Source organism: Pseudopipra pipra, chromosome 7 (genome assembly GCF_036250125.1).
Source record: "Pseudopipra pipra isolate bDixPip1 chromosome 7, bDixPip1.hap1, whole genome shotgun sequence".
In the NCBI taxonomy this organism is placed as follows: Eukaryota; Metazoa; Chordata; class Aves; order Passeriformes; family Pipridae; genus Pseudopipra; species Pseudopipra pipra.
The window spans coordinates 4,862,903-4,884,524 of NC_087555.1; the positions used below are offsets into that span (position 1 = coordinate 4,862,903).

The window sequence follows — 21,622 nt, forward strand, 5'->3', positions numbered from 1 at the left end:
GAGTGATGCCACTTAATCTTGTTATTATACCAATTTTGAATTGATTTTGAAATAAGAGACTGCCTCAGAAGCAAACTGTTGGAAGTACTTATTTACACATATAGAAGTAGCAACAAAAGCATTACTTTAAATAATCTGATGTTCTCCTCCAGAATAACTCCTGTTGACCTCTGATGAAGGGAGGACTCTACCGATTTTGTTGTTGTTGCTGTTCTTGCCTTTGAAAAGCACGTACCACTTGCTTAGCTCTGAAAGTCTGAGACCATTATAAGCTTAAAATGAACACTACAACAAGTATCTGTTTACTAAGAAGACTTTGCTTTTAATGACCCCATGATACTGTTTGCTTGAGGGCCTGGTTTCAGGGACATACTGAGTCAAGCCCATGCCCCCTGTAAAAAGCAATACACAGTCCTTCATGCAGTTCTGCTCTAGCTTGAAAACTTTCCTAATGTATAGAACATCTATTACTAGAAGCCTAGTTTTATTTATAGTGAGAATTTGAACCAATTAAAGTATGTCTGGACTTTTTGGTTAAAGATAAAAATCACTGTGTTAGCTAAAGAGAGATTTGTTTTTCATTAATAGGATTCCTATTTATTTACTTAACAGATACATTTTTAATTCATACTTTACTATAGGTATGTGGGTTTTCTACAGATATTTCAAACTAAAACTGTGACAGCAGCTTTGGTCAAATAATTTTTGCCTTAGTTAATATGCTTTGAACACTTCAATACATGATTGCATTTTCCAGAAGTTTTGCATTTTAAGAGACTTTTAACAGTAATCTGTTTACCAAAATAGTTGTTGTCTAAGTCTTGTGCAGTGTGGATTGCTCCTATGTATATATTCAAGGGGGAAAAAGCTTTACTGAAAAAAGGCTCAGTGAGTATTCTTAGTGTCACGAAATTTTTGCTGGAACCACAGAAATAGTTGTCTTTGGCATCCAGAACTGTTTTTAAAAGTGCTGGTGTAGTATTTGCATTGATTGGAGTTTTATACTTGCAGATTGGAGAAGTATTCAAGTAAAATGAAAATTTTCCATCCTTGGATGTGTTCCAGGCAGGGCTGGATGGAGCTCTGAGTGACCTGGTCTAGTGAAAGGTGTCTCTGCCCATGGCAGGGCAGTTGGAACTTGATGGTCTTTAAGATCCCTTCAAACCCAAACCATTCTGTGTATTCTATTGAAAGCTGCATCTTTGTCGTATTTTACTAATAAATGAATTCATTGGTTTCAAATTCTTTTGCTTCTAAAAGGTCAATTGTTGGAATGACTATGTATAACCAAGCAACACAAGAGATTGCAAAGCCTTCAGAGCTGTTGACCAGTGTGAGAGCCTATATGACAGTCCTGCAGTCAATAGAAAATTATGTACAGATCGACATTACCCGAGTGTTTAACAACGTCCTGCTTCAGCAAACCCAGCATTTAGACAGTCATGGTGAGCCAACCATTACCAGTCTGTACACAAATTGGTAAGTCATTACATGAGTGCTCGTTACAAGATTTTTAGAGGTTTTTGTGGGGTTTTTTTTGTTAATGAAAAATCTGGAATTGGAGAAGTGGAGTTATTTAAATTTTCTTAAGTTTCCAACATCACAAGTTTATTTCTCTCAATACCTGTTAAAAGCAGTTTAAGGTTTGCCTGTTGTGAAATTCACTTTTATAGGGACGAGATGTAGAGTAAGATACAGGCATCAGTTGAACTATAAAAATAAAACTTTGGTTTGTGGGCTTTGCTGTCCCTTGTCACACAGCTATGCTTTATCTGTATAAGGTATCCGTGAACACGTGTCTTTTCATCTAAAACTTCTTCCCTTTTTGATAAGGTATTTGGAAACTTTGCTACGGCAAGTCAGCAATGGTCACATAGCGTATTTCCCAGCCATGAAGGCATTTGTGAATTTACCTACAGAAAATGAGTTGACATTCAATGCTGAGGAATATTCTGACATATCAGGTAAACTTTGTTATTTCTCCTGAATGTTTGTGAGGGATAGCTACTGTATTGCTTCAGTAATTGGAATAACAGCAGCTCTTAGAGCAACTGTTATTGGAATAACAGTTAAGTCTTAAAGTTAACATTTGTTAGCTTTCAGTAGTATTTTAAGTACTTTTTATTCATGCTGCCTCTTGTTTTGCTTTTCCAATTTTTGGTCATATTGGAGTTGTTGCAAGTAAGCTACACAGGTGAGTATTTGATGTATGGGTGACTACTGCTTCAGTTCCATTACCATACAAGTTCTTGTATCTAAAACTCTACTTCAGGGGAAAGCATTTTTGCACTTAAAACACCATTGCTAGATACACCATGGGCTGCAAATGAAGTGAAGGAGGAATGTTTGAAGTAGAACATTTTCTTTTATTTCTCAGAAATGAGAGCCCTGTCTGAACTTCTGGGACCGTATGGCATGAAGTTCCTCAGTGAAAGCCTGATGTGGCACATCTCGTCACAGGTTGCTGAGCTTAAGGTAACCTTGGGAAACTGGTGGGTGGAAGGGCAGGTGGTTTTCTTAGCTATGCTTCTGCATGCCATTTGTTTGAAATGACTGCATCAAACTGATAAAGCTGTGAATTTTACTCCTTTTTTTTTGGTAGTTTTTTTGCACATGTAGTACCTGTGTATCCCACATTAGATTTCTGTGTTGGATACCCTAAGTTAGGAGTCAAGTCTCTTTGTATCATCAGTGAAAAGAGCAATGATTTTTAAGATCTCCAGGTGCTTGTGAAGCCTTGCCCAAGACTCTTCAAACTTAATATGAAAATCTCAAATTTATCTTGCTTATCTCTAAGGACCTACTTTCTTTACCATGTATGTTAGCCTCTATTGTTTAGTCTACATGGATGGGAGACTTGAGGTCATTTTTTCTTTGTTAGCTTTCCTCAGTTTTAGGTGTATCTTTCCCTCTGCCTCAGCAGTAACCATTTATTATAAATGTGTTCTGATAAATAAACCTCATATCTACAGCAACACAGGTAAATAATAAAGTTGGTACCATGAAAAAAAATTGGACATACGGGCATATCAAGTAAGTTAATTAATGTATATTCAAAACAGCAGACAATGACAGGGGATCTACTTGCTGCCTATGTAATTAACTCTTCCTGGAAAGAGTTTTTAATGAATTTAATAATATGTACTACTTTCCCAGGATAGTCATACTATTAAAATGTCACTAATTGGCATAGATTTGCTTTTCATATGACTTTTTCTTTTAGTGTCATTTCCAAATTTAATTCCACGTTATTACATCTCTTAATTTTCAGTATATCTAACCACTAATTACAGTAAGGAGTTTTTTGTAACTATTCCTGCATGCCGTGTTTTTAAAAATGTGTATGAATACTTCAGAGATCTAAGAAACTTTCATTTTTTTTCCTTCAATAATTTATTATTATTAGCAGACCAGGCCTTTTAAAAGTGTGTGTTTTTGATACATCCCATGTTACAGTTTCAAAGATCTTGTTCCCTCTGTAAACACCTGAATTACAGTGCTGCTGAGTGGCTGGGATGTGTGATGCCCCAAAAGGTTTGAAGCCTTAAGCTTAAGGAGAGGGGCTGCTCATGCTTTCCAAGGTGCCACATTTCAAGTAAAGCACAGGGCAGATGTTTGTTGCTGCTCTAATTGTGCATTTACTGAGGAGTTGTCATACTTCCTCAAAATCAACACAATTTACAATGGAGCTCTGTATTTTTTTAAAAGGAACTTGAAATTGTGTCTGAAATATCTTGTTTTCTGATGCTGCTGAGGGTAACCAGAGCATAATGTAGATCCACGTGTTTGGAGGGAAAAACTGAAGTAATAAAATGTTCATCTCTTTGGCTGAGATGCAGTTGGCTTAGCAAGCAAGTACTGAGAAGCATCTGTGTTTGGGGGAAGAAAGCAAGAAGAGAATAGGATGGGGACTTCATTAAGAGTAGGGTTCAACATTCTTGCTTTGCTTCCCACAGTGGGACCAGGTGTTGGTTTTATATCTGAAGCTGAAGACTGGGGCAAGGAAGGGGAAAATTGCCTCATTGAAGTGACTGAACTGTATGCCAAGCCTGTTCCTTTTAAATCTTAACTAATGTACTGGTTATTCTTTGTGAAGCTGAAAGCTTGACTCAGTAATAACGTGCATGGGCTATTGCCCTCAATATTGCCTTCTGGTGAGTTTTGAGGGATTTAAATTAAAATGCCACACATCTACCAAGTTCTGATAACATCTCCTGGTTTAAAATTGCCTATCTTGATGTCAGTGCAAACCAGTCTTGCTTTAGCTTTCAGCACAGAAGCATACCCTGTGTGTCTTGTGTGTGTGCACATGTGCACACATTGATCACCATCAAATGGTTTGGGTTGGAAGGGACCTTGAAAATTCTTCTAGTTGGTTAGTTTGCTGCATTTTGTGTAGCTTCCTTCTTTCCTTGCTTCTGAGTGAAGGTGACAAGAAAAAAATTAGGTCCACTGGGTGGATTATGGGTGGACTTGAGCTTATGGGAATAGCTTATAGGTCTACATATTTAATGAATGTTAATTTTTCCTGCTGCCTCCTCTGGTAATTAAGATGGATTGGAATGCATCCACTTGAAAAAGAAAACTATTAATAATCACTTTGGAATACCACCCCCAACCCAGCATATCTTGGTTTCTCCTTCCATCTTTTTTACCTTGATATTGCTTAGTATTTAAAGAACTAATGGAAATCTTCAAGCAAAAGGAAAAACTTTCTTCAATTTTAAGAAGAACACAAAAGATCTAAATTTCCTTAGCCATTGGTTGCCCTCTGTCTAAAGAGAGATAATCATATTTTCCATTTCTGAAATAAGGTACTATGCATTCAGACTGCAAAAATATTTTTGGTAAGAATAAACTACCCTATTCTTGCTTGAAGAGAGTTTAAAAATACTGCTTGGCACAACATAAGTTCCTCTCTTAACAAGAATCCTTTTTGGATCCGACATTTTGTAGGTGTGATTATGCAATCTCTATAATGTAAAACTAAATCTGATACGTGTTTAGAGAATGATTTCAGGAAAGTTATTTCATTTACCCTAATGCTACAGGTTGCATGTATGAGAGCTGTTAAAAATGAGAAATAGAGACATATTTTCTTTTCATTTGGTCAAACTGACATGAAAACTACTGCATTTGAGTTTAACTGTTTCAGGCTAAGGTGTTGGAACTTGAATGAATATCTTTGTTTTTATTTTATATTATAATGGAAAAAGTTTTCAAGTAGACTGCATCAAGATTGAACAGTCTGACTCTTACATTCTTGATTCTATTTTTCAATTTTACCATCATTAAATTTCAGCATAACTAGTAAAAGGAGCACCCCAAAAGAATGGATTAGTTTGTGAATTTGCATTTTTATTGATACCTGTATACTTTTCTTATGAAAAGCTGAATGCCATGAGGAGCTATTGTCTGGTTTTACTGAGTTTCATTCCTTTGCTTTAAGAAGTAGTACACATTGCTCAATATAAAAAAATCAAGGGATATCTAATGCTCTGGGGTTTGATTCAGAGCTTGCTTTTGTGTAGAGTATTGCCTGAAGATAATATTGATATTTTATCCCATTGTGAACACAGGGGGTATATCTGTACCCTATGGGGTTAGTTGCCTTTCTGCTGGGCCAAAATATCCTGAATCAGGCATTTACCCAGTTAACATGCTGAAATCTGTAGCTGACTTGAATCCTTGCTTCTTTATAGAAACTCGTGGTGGAGAATGTTGAAGTTCTAACACAGATGAGGACCAGCTTCGACAAGCCAGACCAGATGGCAGCTCTCTTTAAAAGATTATCCTGTGGGTCCTTCTAAACACACTGAGTTGGTTTTTATAGTTGTCTTTGTAAAGAAAATGAGAAAAATTAATTTCTCTGTGTTAAGCATACAGAAGCAGCAAAATGTATGTGAGATCGTGTAAACTGGTGGATCTTTTCAAACTTTTCTAGTCTTCTCACGTACAGATAAAGTGAGATTTCAGTGTTAATTAGTGCATGGGCATTATAGCAGTGATGAGATTTGAGCATCTCATAGCTATAGCAAAAAAAATATAAATTATTATAAAGAGACATTTTTGGCCTCAAGAAAGCACTGAACCAGTGTTGGCATCCAGCACTGACACCTGTGTGTACCAGGTTTCATTCCTGATGTGGTTAACGTGATAGTCTTCTACTGAAAATCCCATTGTGGATTCAGCTATAAAAGCCTGCTTCAGCACTGTTTATTTTGGCTCTTTTAAGGAATGCCATTATTTCAGTACTTTGCTGTTTTCTGTACTTTGTTAAATATTTCCTTTCTCTTATTTGAAGAATTGAGTTTCTAATCATCAGCACTTTGTTCACTGTTATCCTTTCAGCTGTCGACAGTGTTTTGAAGAGAATGACAATTATTGGTGTTATCTTGTCTTTCCGATCATTGGCACAGGAAGCACTTAGAGATGTAAGGAAGAACAAAATATGTTCTTAATTGTTTTCATTGTATTTAATTTAATGGAATGACAGGAGGTTTGAAGCTTCTGTTTAGGGATGCTACCTCTTAAAAATGTGGGTAAAATGGCAATACTCAGCCATAACTTTGAACTGCAAGTTGGGGTGGGGGAATCTACTTTTTGAGTACTGTTCAGAGAAATGTTACATTAAAACATACAGGTTTTAGTTTAGAACATTGCCTCTCAATGTTCTCTGTGTTTAGTACATTTTAAAAGCTTTTATTTCATTTTGTCTGAAACAGCTTGATTTTTGCATTTGTTAGGCTTTAATGTCTTAAATCCACAAACAAATTCAAATGCATTAAAAAAAATTGATTAAAAAGGAAATAAGTCCAGTAAAATAATGGTAGTGTCTAATTGATCATTAACATTGGAAAGTCATCTTTCTCATTTTGTATGTGTTTGTGTCTCTTAGGTCTTATCCTACCACATTCCTTTCCTTGTAAGTTCTATTGAGGACTTCAAAGATCACATTCCAAGAGAAACTGATATGAAGGTAATGTTTGGCTGAAAGGGTGATGGAGTCATTTTGGAGCTTGCTGAAAATATGCAAGGGGCAAGACTTTCATGCTTAGTGTCAAAAATCCAGGCACAAAAAATGCCCTTTTTTTGTCCAAGAGCTTAGTAGTTGTGGATCTGCAGCCTCCTAATGTTCTGGGGAAAAAATTGCAACCAACTGTAAGGATAGGCACGAGTCTCTTTCTGCCTGTGATCACATATGAGAACTCTCATAGAAAGAATTAAGAGCAAAATTTATCAAGTGTTAAAACATGACTGAACAATAAAGGGAAGAATGCAGAGCTGCTTTATAATGTGAGCAGTATAACTGGTAAAACTGAACTTCTGTGTGGTTGGAGCTCTGTGCATGTAAAAGCTGCAAGTCTGATTTTGACCTTAAATTGAAAATTCTTGTGAAACCGCTATCTGAAAAAGAAAAAAAAAAAAAGGCAGCTTAAATAAGGTACTTTGCTTCTGAATGATAGTATGGTCCCATCCAAAACCCCTTGTTGGCACATCACATGGCTTCTGGACATGTATGCACAGTAGCTGCAGCCTAGCTGGTTTTTAATCTCTTATTGCAGGTTGGAGTCTGTGAAGGATTCCTGCTTCTTAATGGTATTGCAGCAGTTTGATTTGCAGAAAATGTGTAGTGGGATATACATTGCACAACTCTCTAACTTTTATAGAAACAGCTTTTAGAAATCTGCTCTTGAGCAAGTATTGTTTTTAATGGCCAGAAGATGTTGTTACTCCTCAACTTGAAGTTTACATTTTGCTGTTAACCCTGAGGAAAGAAACCAAGTTCTTTGTGAATGAAGATTCACTAAAAAAGAAACATCCTTCTCCTTTTAAAGGTTCAGAGTCTGTTATCATGGGCTTCATGATTCAAAAGACACTGTTTAGCAGTTAAATTCTGAGTTATTTTCAGACCAAGTTACTGAAATTTCACGTGCTATTTCGTTGCAGAATATAATCACATGCTAATAAATCAGCCATGAATGTTCTATGTCCCAGAAAACATTGTAATTTGTACCACAGTAGAGGAATTCTGTGGAAATGCTATGGAGAATTAACTTAAAGTGTACGGGCTCAGCATAAAAATTGTATTTGTTGCCGTGGAATTTTGGTGCTGAAAAAATCTCCAGAGCACTTTAATTAGGGGTGAGATAAGAAAGGGTTTATTTTGCCAAGGCTAAGATGTTACAAGGCTCGCACAGGCCGTGCCTGAGATGTTACATTTTATAATACCATCCATCCAATCCCAGCTGTGTCCACCCTGTGGCCTTTACTCTGGTCCGCCCTGGGTCCACCCCCTGAGAATTGAGTCAGGGGGCTTTCAGGACCCCCTGTTCATCCCATCTTCGTCTCCCTCAGAGCACAAAGGGTACATAGTTACCTAATTCTTGACTGTATTCTGTGGTTTAGGCACTGATATGCTGTTCTGCCAACAATCTAGGGCTTGCCTTGACAAAAGACTAAACATTTCTGCTATATTCAGGGGTATGAGTGATATAGGGAGCATAGAATGGGGTAAGAGGGTTAAGGAATGTGTAAACAAGGGTGCTAAAGGGAAAGGGACAAGGGACAAAGGAGGGAAGGTTGCTGCTTTTAAAATCTACTTATAAAACTTATAAGGCTTACCAATATTAGAAAAATAAAAAAAAAAACATTAGGGGCTTAAGGCATCATATTAAAATGATGCAAGTTGCCTTTGCATTTCTTAATAAAAACCTTCTTAAAGAAAAAGTTATTGATCACCAAAGCATCATGTTCCATTATTGGACTTGAGGAATCAGCATCCAGAGGAGATGAGAAGGAAAGTTCACTCCTTTTCTTCTCAGAAAGCATCTTACACCCTCTTGGTATCAAAAGAGTGGTGAAAAACAGGGTGGGATAAAGGCTGCAACAGTAATCATCGAAGACAGTATTTTACCACTGATATTTTTAAGCTGATGATCATTGTAAACATTCCAGTGGATCTCCAGAGATGTTGCTGAACTCATGTGCATCAGCAGATACAAGAGAGCATAGTGCTGGCTGCTGATTTTCTGGAATTCAGTGGAGTAATTTACAGTCACTGGAATGATTGGATGGGGAAAAAAAAATCCATCACTGGATGGCAAAAAAGAAAGCTATTACTGCTAAATAAAGCCCTGCTGGGCACTGCAGCCTGGCTCTTGCCATGGGGCACTACCTGGTTGCCTCTGCTTCATGTAATATTTGGCTGTTGGTTTTCTCTGCCTGCTGTAGCTCTGCTGTGATTCCTAAGTACACCTATTTTGTGTGTTGGTGTGTGTTTTTTCTAGTTAGAGGTCTCTGAAATAAATTCTGAGTGCTGTGGAACATTCTGCCACGCTGGTGTTCACACAGTGCCAACCGCAGATGTCGCGTGTGGTGGTGCGGCGCGGTGGCGTGTGGGCTTGTTGGAGAGTGCACAGCTTGCCTGGATAATGCTGGAGGACTCTGCCTGGGGAAGAAGCCAAACCAGTGTGATCTTGTCCACAGTGCTTGTTTGGAATACTGGGAACTCTCACGTGTACTCCCCCAGAACTCTGCCAGAGCTTTGTCTTGCAAGTGGCTCTGTTGGAAGGGCCAGGCCTGTGCTGAGAGCCTGCTAACAATTAATTGCTAACAATTAAGCCCTGTGGACAATCAGCAGCTCCGAGCTTTCTCCTGGCCCTGTCACATACAGCAGTGCAAATATAGGCAACAAAGCCTTCTTTTGGGACAATAAGGCAAACTTTTCTTTTTTCCTTACATGAAAGCATGTCAACAGACAGATCTTTACAAGGCATTGTACAGTGGATTGGGAGAATTTCCCTATTGGGCATATTTTAGGACATAATAACAGTAATTTCCTATGTACTGAATTTACCAAGCAAAACATAAATAGCTTTAAAGCTGTTGATGAAATGAATACTTGTTATGAAATGTTATTTTTAGTTTTCTATCTCTGAAACTTATTATTTGGGATGACTGTCAAAATAAGGATTTCTTCTCCTTTTTCTTGAATATTTTTAATATTAAATTGTTGGGCTGTCTGTACAGGCTTTTAGCAACAGGCTGTTATTTGTTCCACAGTGCATGTAGTGACAGGACAAGGCAGAATGGCTTCAGACTGAGAGTAGATTTAGATTGGATTTAAGAAAAAATTCTTTACTGTAAGAGTGGTAAGGCCCTGGCACAGGTTGCCCTGAGAAGCTGTGGATCCCCACCCCTGTCAGTGTTCAAGGCCAGGTTGGATGGGGCTTGGAGCAACCTGGTCTAGTTGAAGGTGTCCCTGCCCACGGCAGGGGGTTGGAACAAGATATTCTTTAAGGTCTCTTCCAACTGTTTTATGATTCTATGATTCTTTTTAACCTGTTGGCTGTGAACCTTGTCCAAATGCCAGCCTGGAGCACACAAATAAGGATAGTCTGCACAATGTTTGCTACGAGGAGCTGCTCAACTATACATGACAATTTATGGGCAAAGTGTAAAATTCTCAGATATTAATGGCAGTATGACACATTGCTAGTGCTTCCTGTAGTCCTTTTTATGTGGTGTAGACCTGTTTTTGCAGAGGTTCGTCTGAACTATGGTTTCAGAAACTTTGTCAAAATAGTAAATGGAAAGAGAAGAGAACAACTGTGTTGAATGCTCGTCAATGGTAATAAAAGATACATCCCGGGATAGGCTGGAAAATGGAATACATTTCAAGATGTTCTTGGTTCCTCCCAATGTTAGGGGCACGTGGAGTCTCATTCTTGGTGCTTGAAATCTCTGAACACTGAATCTGTCTGAAATTTGAATGTTGTGAGATTTCTGCCTCTCTCTGTTTCACCAAGTTGTGACTTTTTGCTTTTGTTTAAAAATGCTTTATTTCCAGATGTGAACTGATGCTTTAGATCTGGTAGAGAAAATATGTTAGTTTCTTTTGAACATTAAAAAAAGATGTAGAAAGAGCTAATTGGAAGTCAGGGTGTTTTCTTTGGAGGTAATGTAGGAAAGTATACAGGCTTTGTTTGTCTTGACACACAGAAATTACAATCTGGTGCACAAAGTACTGACCCAGCTGCTCAGTGTAGGTTAGAAACAAACAAAATCTAGAGTCTCTATCTTATTTTTGCCAAATCTCTGAAATTCCTTAGTGCCCTAAACTTTAACATGAACATTTTAAACATGACAGCAAAACTGTGCTTCATCATCTTTACACAAAAGCATTCAGTGTTGTCTTTGTTCTTGCCTCAGGTGGCAATGAATGTATATGAACTGTCATCAGCTGCTGGATTGCCCTGTGAGATTGATCCTGCCTTGGTTGTAGCACTGTCTTCCCAAAAATCAGGTAAGAAGTTCCAATTAAAAAAGGACAAATGTTAAAAAAAAAAAGTGATGGAGCAGAAAAGTAGATGTACCCAGGCATAGAAGTGTTTACAGTGCTAGGAGGAAACTTGTGTATCTTGAGGCCTTTGTATTCCTTCAATGAACTTCATAAATGGCATAAGAACATGAATTATTTGTGCCTGCTGATCATTAGCTTGAGAAGCTTTTCAAAGACACATGAATTGACTTGTTGGCCTAGAAAAGAATAAGGGGCAGATGCTGAAGGAGTTTAATGGTGAAAACTCCTGTCATTTAATGACAATGTCTTGTGAACAGCTACAGATCAGTTCTGTGACACAGATCTGTAACAAACCTGTCACCTAAGGAAGTGTTAGGAATTGAAATGTCAGCTGAATGTGCTGCATGAATCTCACAACACTGTTACCAGTGTGTTATACAAGTGTTAACATGGAGCTTGCAAGGGAAAATAATGGGAAAATAATCATGTTAATGCTCTAACATGTATAGTGCTTCCTCTTATTTGCTTTAAGGCACTGCTGTCCAAGCTTTTCAGTTTTGTTTATTCTGGCATGTTCAAAGACATGAATTAAGACTACTAAGTGCTTTTTGACAGTCTTCAGCTTTTTTCTGTATCTTCCTTACTGAGCATTTAATTGCTTTTTTTCCTTTGTGTATTATGGATATTCACTGTTATAATCAGATCATGACTGTTTTAAATGCGAAGCTGTTTTTTCTTGCTTTAATAGTAGTTATTTTAGGAGGAAAATACAGATAATTCTGAGGGGCATTTCAGTATTTGAACTTCAGTGTCAAGCACAATTTCTTTGTGCACCTCAAAAAACCCACAACCCAAGGTGTTGTTATATGTATACAGAAAGTATATAATGTATATACAGAAGCATATCTTTGTAAGATACCTGGTATCAAAAAGGGCATTTTAAATGGTTTATTTTTATTGCGGTGAAATGTTTAAGCTGGGTGAACAAGAGAGGGGAATGTCTGTATGTTCTCATGACTGTTTATGATCTTGTATTTTGATGCTTACCTTTGCAGTTTGAAATATTTTGCTTTTAGTAATTCAGCTTGCATAGAGACAAGTTCTTGTGTGTCACCAATGGTTGACTTTATTTAAATTAATCTTACACTAATGTGTGACAATGCTGCTATTTTTGAAAGCACAAGGTTTTGTGGGATTTGAGGTGAGTTCACTGCCACTCTCTGTTCATTTGCCAAAGGGAGAGTGCAAGAAAAGCCCTCCTCACCTCTAAGCAATAACTGGGTTTACATCAGCATGAAAAGATGACTATTCTGCTCAGCATGATAAAGTCTTAGTAACTAAATGGTTAAAAGTGAGGGGGTGGCACTGGCTTCCCTTTGTTCTCATAGATATCAGACTGGACATTTTGCAGCTCCACCCTGTGTCTTTTGGCAAGACTGACATCACATTCGTCCTTTCACAGTACAAACATTTTGTTGGTTTGGGGTTCAAATTTCAGTTCGGTTGAATATTTTCCATTCTAATCTACCTGCAGTTGAAATTTCAAGATTACTTCTTTTAATGAAAGAACTTCGTTATTTTTGTTTTTAGAAAACATAAGTCCAGAAGAAGAATATAAAATTGCTTGCCTTCTCATGGTCTTCGTGGCTGTCTCCTTGCCGACTTTGGCGAGTAATGTGATGTCTCAGTACAGCCCTGCCATCGAAGGTAATGTGGAGTCTGTATTGAGAGTCATCTCAATATTTGCTGTGAATGCTGTCTTCACAATAGTCCTGGTAGTATCTTGAATACATTTGCTTTGAATATTTAATTACATTTCATAGTAACCAAAATTTAAAGATCAGTTAGCCCTAATCTAGTCAAGTTCTTCTGAAAGTAGTTTAAATAGCGTTTACTTAAATTCTTGTTTGACATAACTTTCTATAAAAAAGCAGTTTTGTGCTTGAAATTTTCAGAACAGTTCAGATACTGTAGGGGGCAATCTTGTCCTAACATGTGGAATTGCTGGAGCACAAATTCTGCATTAATTAGCGTGAGACTTATTATGTAATAATATAGTCTCTATTAAAACATAATAAGACTATAATGTTTACATTGGCTTTGGGCCAGTCATACAAGGTGTCTTTTCTATATTTAATATGCTGTTCGTATGACCAAGCATGAGGTTTTGGAAACAGAATCTGGAAGGTGTAAACTGTGAACAGATTTCCTACACAGTAGTTCAACTTTCTTATTTAAAAAAATAATCTTTGCCTCAAGGAAATTCTTTGCATATAATCCACAAAAAAAAGTTCTCACGCTGACAAAATTAAGTTTAAAAAACACTGACAAACTGTTCCAACACATATAAAAATCACCTTTCAGCTGTCCAAGCTATTTCCTTTGTGACGTGTAGCCTGACTCACACAAAAGACCATGTTTATTCTGCATCCATTTACTGGGTACCGCATGTTTTCTCCAATTATTTTTTTCAAGTTGCATTATTTTTAATCTCAAATTTGCTCAAAATTGTAACTTACAAAATAAGTGTAAACTGACTTCTGAAAGTTTAAAGTAGCAGGAAAATACCAAAAATTCGGAAAGTTTTCTGTATCACCTAGTGTGGTATGCAAATCACATTTTTTGAGAGAACCAATATGATTGTTTTAAATGGGGTTAATCAGCCTTCTGTTCAGTTTTGAGAGATTAGGGATCTGTTAACTGTAGTTTCATTTTAAAAAGACAGTGTGGCCTTTTCCAGTTGTGAAAAAATTGGATAAATCTGGTGAAATGAGCAGAGCTTGAACATTGATTTGAAAAGTTACAAGTTTTCAAGTTAACAGCTTTTCCCTATGAGTGGGAAGAACAATCTGTAACCTGCAGAGTTGTTTCATGTTATCTGCACTCCCATAGTATTTCTACTGGTCTTTGCATTCTTTTTCCTCAGGTTCTTAGCAGGCTGAAACAACAGATCATTCTTATCTTCTGCTTGTTTTGTACCACGTAGCTTAAATATTCTAGTTTACATGGTCTCATTTACATTAAATAACTCTTAACGTGAATTCAGGCAAAGCCTTGTGAGTTCTTAAAGTAAGTCCAGTTAATAAGATGGCATGAAAGAAAGTGTTGACTGGGGAGAAGTTCCATCTAGAACTCAAATAAGCCTGTATTAGGAGTTGGTACTGATTTTGTGAGACGTGACCTCTGTGTTGCATAATTCTTTACTGAGTGGGTTCTTTTATTGAGAGGAAAAGAGTCTGGCAAAAGGAATACATATAAAAAATGCTCACTCTACAAAAATAACTGAACAAACAGAATAGACCTTGTCATTCCTGCCTTCCTTGCATAATACTACTTTTTTTTCTTGTGTTCTACTCTTATTGTAAAACATCTGGCTTGAAACAGTATAAATGCTATTTCCAGAATGTGAACTTAATAAATGCTGCTTTTTATGAAGTAAATTCCTGGGACAAATCCTGAATTTATCCATCAACAAGTCACAGATTTGAAGGAGTTTCAGGTTTCTAATCTGGCAAGAGATATCTCCCAAATACAGACAGTGCTTGGACAGCTGTAGCATTGTCTGCATTCCCTCTGCCTTCTTCAAGATCAAGTCTGTTTCTTCCACTAGTTCCAGATAAAGGCTCAAACACTAACAGACTTTTACTTTTGTTCCCAGTAAGGAATCTGAACTGCTAATCAAATACCAGGCTAGAGGGCTAATTTGGCAACTAGAGGCTGGAGTAGAACACTAGTCTGCAAGAGCCATAGCCTTTTCTAAATACTTGAAACCTGTTGCAGGTTGGAAGACAACAGTTCCTCTTCTGAATTCCCTGGCTGATGCTTTTTCTTCAGCCAGAGACATGAAGTCACTTAAAAAAAAGAAACCAAACAAGTCTCTTCAAAAACAAATACGAATTTAAATCAGAATTAAGCAGAACAGATGTTCTTGACTAATGTTCACATAAAAATAAGAGTAGGAGTATCAATTTTTGGGACCTCCTGGCAGAGATCCACAGGGATCTTCACTGGGACCTACTAGTCAGCATATCCATATACCAACCTGAACGGGGGGGCTGAAGAGTGGGATGAGAAAATTTTTGTATCATGTAAAGTTATTGAGGGTATTAGAGGAGTGAAAAGCTGCAGAGAGTTATTACAATACTGAGTAAATTGGGTAATGAAATGACAGATACAATTAATTTGAAGTAATTTCATAGTGATATGCATGGGGAAAAATGGATTTTTCTCATGTGGAGTGATGGGGTCCAGCTGACCTTGCTATTCAAGCATGAAAATTGGAGTTATGATAAATGACTGAATGAAAAAATTAGCTCAGTGCTCAACAATGGTCAAAAAGAATTGGTAAGAGTCAGCAGTGTTTGCATGCTTGAGTACTTGTTAACCCCTTCAAAGACCACTCCTTCTCATATGCTAGCATTTCCCCAAGATACTTGCCCAAATGTCTGTTAATTTTGTTGTAAAGTGGTAGATTTGACTTAATTTGGCTCTAGAAGAGACTCCAGGCTTACTGAGGAGCAGTTCATCTGCTCTTTTTGAAAACTGGTGTCACGTAATCACCTTCCAGGGCTCTGAAGCCCGGGTGAATTTTAGGCAAGATGTTATGTATGGCAATTAGCAATTCAACAGTTTTGCTCGAGTGCCTTTAGACCTCTTGGGAGAATACTGTCTGGGCATGAGGACTTCTTCACTTACACAGAGGAGGGAAAGAAATGGTCAATCAGCTTGAAAAAGTCCTGCTTGCATCTGTCTTTTAACCCAGTCAAGTGTACTCTTTTGTAGGAAACCAGATGAACTTCCAATATATTCCTTTCCCTTATTTCTGAAAGCCGGGGGATCTTTGTCAGGTTGGTTGTTGTGACCATTTGGAAGGGAGATCAGTGCTTCTGGTGGCAAGTTCAGTGTGCAAGAGTGCTTTGCTCCCTCTGCATAAGATGCAAAGTGTTCTTCTTCCGTTGTGACAAGTCTCTTTGGTGATGTTTTCCAAGGAATACTGTCATTTTCAAACACGATGCTGAGGTAATTTGCCTATGTTTTTGATCAGGGCATTGCAACAACATTCACTGCTTGGCAAAAGCTATCAACCAGATTGCTGCAGCTTTATTTACCATCCACAAGGGAAGCATTGAAGACCGTCTTAAAGAATTTTTGGCTGTATGTATAACTTTATTTCTAATTGTTAAAATGTGCTGTTGATTTGGGTTGCAATGCAGCTGATTTCATAGAAATCTGCTTTTGTTGCACAAGAGAGAAGCATGTTAATACAGATCTATACACAGATTAAATTGAGCAGTAGTTCTTTATAGTCAGCTATGTGTGATGTTGGAAAGCAACAGGAGCAAATCAGTACAGATGTCATAATTTTTTTTTCAGTACAGTCTTTAGTATTTTAGCACATACCATCTCTCCCACTGCGTGGCCCATGACTGGAAAAAGAAATGTGCAGTGCATATGAAATCAAGATGCTGTCTAGCAGACTTTTCCCATGAAGTTAGGCACTTCAGTTACCTTCTTTGAAAAAGCAAAATAAACTCCAGAATGGCTCTTGTGCTGTCCCTTTTGACGTGCCTGCCCTTCTTAAACATGAACTGCCAGGTAGCAGCACGTAACAGAGCTAGTTGGGAAGAACAATTTTTTTATGCTTCAATGTAGGTTGAAGATGAAAGCTGCTGAAATCCTTAGTGATGCTTAGAAAAAAATCAAAAGCCCTCGGGTGATGGTGATGTGTTTTAAATACATTTTGGTGTGCTGCTTGAGCAGAAATTGAGTTTTTAAAGTGGCTCTTAATTAGCCAATACTTGAAGGAAACTAGAGGCTAAAACAGCAGCTTCACTTAAATTTTTAAAAATTGCGACTGATTTTGAGTGGTTCTTGATTTTTTTCTTTGTTTGTTTGGCACTGAAATGGGGAAAAAATAACCCTTCCCTCCTTATTTTAGGTAACTTTCTGTAACCAGAAGTTCACAGAAACAACTTTTTTTTTTTGTGTGTGTTTTTTTTTTTTGTTTTTTTGGTTTTTTTGTTTTTTTTTTAATTAAAAGAATTTTTCACTTCTGGAAATTCACTGCATTTTGTAAAACAGGAAGAAACCTTATGGCCATTGACCTTGTTTAATGCAACTACTGGCTGTGAAAGATTAAAGAGAAATAGTTGTATCAAGTTGCATGCATTTGACAAGTGAAGGAAACCAGTATAGTTTCATGAGATGAAAACACTTTTGGTATGAGGTTTGCATTTTTTTACTGTTCATGGACTGCTTTCAGACCGCTGCTTTTACTGCACAGACCATGACTTGATAGTTAGATATTTTGTTAATCTTTCTTTTCTAGCACCTTTTATGTATCACTTACTGTTAGTCTGAAAGAAATTCACATTTCTCTCAAGTTAAAAATGTAGTGCTGGAGATGATCTGCTTTCCTGTCCAAGTTAATTAAATATGGAAGGAACTTAGGAGGCTGTTTGATGCTGATGAGTACGTACCAAGCATCTTTTGAAGTGTGTATACTGACTTCACATTACAAATTGATTCATGACAGAATTTGTTCAAGAGGAATATTGATTTAGATTTTTAAACTTAGTGCTCTAATTTAAATCCATTTCTAGTAAACATGTGGTTTAGACACATTCCCAGTTCATGGTGTGAGGGCATAAATGATGATTGTACATCTGAAAGTGGGAAGGGTTTTTTTTCAAATTTCTGTAAGGCATGAAATCATGAAGTATCAAGGCATCTGTAAATCAAGTATTTTACTGTTTTCTGTGATCCTGAGGTTGTAAATACCTAAGTGCATGTTAGAAGTTTCTAGGATGCCTTCTAAAACTAGGAAAATAGGTTGCTCGTGGTTTGATGAAATATTATTAATTTACAGTTAGGATGACATTTCTTTAATGCTTAGGCAGTAAAATTTAGCTTTTCCTTCTGTATCAAAATGGGTACAATTTCAAGCAGTTAAAACTTCGATCACTTTATATCTTACAAAAATGCAGTGAGTCGATATGTATATTGGAAATATGCAATTGGAAATACGTGTATTGCAAAGGACAGAGTAGTCAGACCTCGATCCCGTGGAAGTTCTGTCATTAATTTCAGTAGACTTTATAATTGGTAACCAATGATTACAATTAAAAATTCTCTGCAATAAATTAATTTGCCTTTTGTGTTGGAATAGCACATATCACTGCTAGGAATAGACAAATATGGCTCACTGAGGCTAAAGCCCAGTGGTTCCTGTGCTCAGGATTACTTTCTTTGGTCATTATTAGTACAGCTCAGTGTCCCTTGGCTGTGTGTAACAAAATAGCAAAGCCCATCAATGCATTGTTTTATTTATTGCTTTGAAATACTCATTTTACGTAGCTTGCATCATCCAGTCTGCTGAAGATTGGCCAGGAGACGGACAAAACTACTACAAGAAACAGAGAATCTGTTTACCTACTACTAGACATGGTGAGCATTTGTGTGTTCTGTTTGTGCTACTAACTGAAGGAATAGGCTTCATGTTGCATCATTCAGCCAGGGATTTTTGGGTGTCACCTTGAGCATTGCAGCTCCCAGACCAGTAGAAATCATTTTTAGTGTCCTCCTTCCTGGCATTTCAAGGTTCAGGATTTTTTTTTTTCGTTCCTCCAAACACATACAACGTTTTTGCCATTGTCCTTTGTTGCCTAAAACATTGTATCCTGTTGTTCAGATCACCGTCACTGTTCACTTAGTACATACAACACTAAAATGAAATTTCACATTAAAGAACCAGCGTTCAGAGGTTTCCTTTCAGTATTCTGTATCTTTCAGAAGATGACTGCATATATAGGAAAGCTTTTAGAAGTGGTGCGTTTATAGCAGTGTTTCTCCCCTACATTTTAAACTTTGTGCTATTTATTTCTGCCTTGAAACATGTGGGTGGTTACTGCAGGCCAGAAGTATCTACTTCAGAATAGATTATCAGCAGCAGGCAGTAAAAGGTGTTCTGCAAAACCTTGTGTTTCTGGTATTTTTCAGATTGTGCAGGAGTCTCCATTCCTGACAATGGATCTCTTGGAGTCTTGTTTCCCTTACGTCTTGCTGAGAAATGCATACCATGCTGTCTACAAACAAAGTGTCACATCCTCTGCCTAAGTATCTACTCACTGGAGATAAGACATAGCACGCACGCATCTATGTGGCCTCAGTTTGATCTGTAAACTGTGGAGCTATTTTACTTTATGGCCTGATGAACAGTTTTTGTGAATTATAAACTTTTTCCATAAAGTTGTATTCCTGATCAGTGGTTTCTTAATATGGTTGTACTACGATATAAGCTTGGTTGATTTTAGGTTGCACATTCATGGAAAATCTTTTTTCTCATTTCTTCCTTTTTTTTTTTTTTTTAACTTTAGAGCATCAGTTATGTTTTAAAAATACTACTTCTACTATATGTTTTTTGGTATTGATCATGCAAAACAAAAATTGCTTGTTTATTTCCCAGAAGAAAAATGTATTTAGTGATTATTTTAGATAGTGTAGCTTTCATCTGTGTGTAAATTATTTCATATAGGGAGAGTTATAATCTTGTACCTATTGTTCTTATTGAAAACAAATATTGGATGTGCATTTCTGTGAAGTAATTACAGCATTTCTAGTTTTATTTTGAAACCTTCACCGATCTACATACTATGACACTATCTAACATTAAAAACGTTATAGGACTGCTTATCCTACAGACAGAGATCCTCTCCTGATACTCTTAAACAACAGCAAGTGGTGGTGTTTGTATAAAGCATAGTGGAAATTTTTTTTAAACTAACTTCTGTGGTGCCCTGTTGGCATTAACACTACCGTTGTACCCTGCTGTATAATAAACATTCTTACACATTTATCACATGTTGATAACATGTTAGTCCTTAACCACTTTTTATATGTTTTAAATTTTTGAAATTCAAGTGTACCTTCCATAACATACAATAAACACTAGACTGTATTATCCGTAGGTGAATTATTTTTAATATAAATGTTATCCTAGTATTTTAAGCTTAAGCTGTGCTGTTGTGCATTGATTTACATCTCACAGTTCATTAAATATCAATCCTTAGAGCTTTCATGTGAAGACTTCTTTTAATCCTTCACCTTTTGGCTTCTACAATAGTGAATCTTGTAAAAAGTTGGAAGAAGGAATTAAAAACAATGTAAAAAGTGTCAGTTTAGTGCCATTATCCTTTAAATCTTACTTTTACACAATGAAGTGAGAGCAGCATTTATACAGTCCGTAGCGATGCTGGTTGTACCCACAGGAATGTGTATTGTTAAAGTATAAAACTTGAAATAATCCTGGAACAGGCGAGTGTTGCTAACACCGTAACATCAGGCATGACTGAGACAGATGTATAATAGGCCTTTTTTTTTTATCAGTCGTGCAAATTGGCCTGCAGGATAGTGTGGACTCATTTAGCCTGAAAGCTGACCAGATGGTTGTGCTCTGTAATCCCCAGCATATAAAAGCTGTGTGTTCCTCAACAGGCTCTGGACATTGTACAGAGCCCCTGTTCTTGGTGCAACTTCTGTGCATGCTGGTAACTTTTTCTATTATGAAAGAGCTTTTGTGTGCTCAGTTACAATAGCTTCCTCTGTCCAGAGGAAAAAAGTACTGGAATAAAATTGTCCTAAGGAAGTAAGACAGTACATCTATATTTTTCCTAATTATGCATTTTGTGTTATAACCATGGAACTGTTTTTAAATTGATAATTTAGTAGCATAATGAATAAGTTTGTTCATAAAGAAATTAGGTTGAATGCAAGACTTAGGAGTTCTATTCTGTAATATTTATAATCTAATACGTTCAAATGTCCTGATTTCAGTTAAGATTTAATTGTAATGTAGCCTTTTGTGGAAAAACAATGCCTGTTTTCAAGATGGACTCTTGAAAAACTCAAGTTTAAGAAATAACCTATTTTGTGTCTTCAATCTTTTTAAGTGCAGAGTGATTGTATGTGTCTGTTTACCTTGGATCCCTGTCGGCTTTCCACTGTTTGAGGTGTTACAGAACCAAGCCTAGAACAGAGGTAATCACTGACAAATAGGTGATGAGGACAGTGTCTCTGCAAGAAGCTGCTTCTGACACAACTGGATTAGATTTGGTCATGAGCCTTTCAGACTCGGTAGTTTCTGTGGGACCCTTTACATATATGTGGTGTCTGGCACACAGATCTCTGAGGTGATGCCTTTTCAGCTGCCCTTCCTGCAGGAAGCTGGGCAAGCTCAGAACCAAATGGAAGAACAGGAGAGTTGGGGGAGAATCATGGACTCATCCGTGTTTGAGTTGGGGTGGGAGGGTGTCCTTACTT

The 21,622-nt window shown here is 37.1% G+C and overlaps 1 protein-coding gene across 4 annotated transcripts in view; it reads left to right on the forward strand.

Moving 5' to 3' along the window:
- LOC135416946 (nck-associated protein 1) overlaps nt 1-20,379 on the forward strand; it is a 59,308-nt gene extending 38,929 nt beyond the window's left edge. For all 4 annotated transcript variants that reach the window (XM_064660310.1, XM_064660311.1, XM_064660313.1 and 1 more), the window contains 11 exons: nt 1,261-1,479; nt 1,834-1,964; nt 2,378-2,475; nt 5,703-5,796; nt 6,352-6,434; nt 6,899-6,979; nt 11,215-11,308; nt 12,896-13,012; nt 16,350-16,459; nt 18,662-18,751; nt 19,304-20,379. In XM_064660310.1, the coding sequence (XP_064516380.1) occupies nt 1,261-1,479; nt 1,834-1,964; nt 2,378-2,475; nt 5,703-5,796; nt 6,352-6,434; nt 6,899-6,979; nt 11,215-11,308; nt 12,896-13,012; nt 16,350-16,459; nt 18,662-18,751; nt 19,304-19,420 (1,234 nt within the window). In that variant the 3' untranslated portion in view covers nt 19,421-20,379. The remainder of the gene's footprint in view (nt 1-1,260; nt 1,480-1,833; nt 1,965-2,377; nt 2,476-5,702; nt 5,797-6,351; nt 6,435-6,898; nt 6,980-11,214; nt 11,309-12,895; nt 13,013-16,349; nt 16,460-18,661; nt 18,752-19,303) is intronic.
- Nucleotides 20,380-21,622: the final 1,243 nt, after the last annotated feature.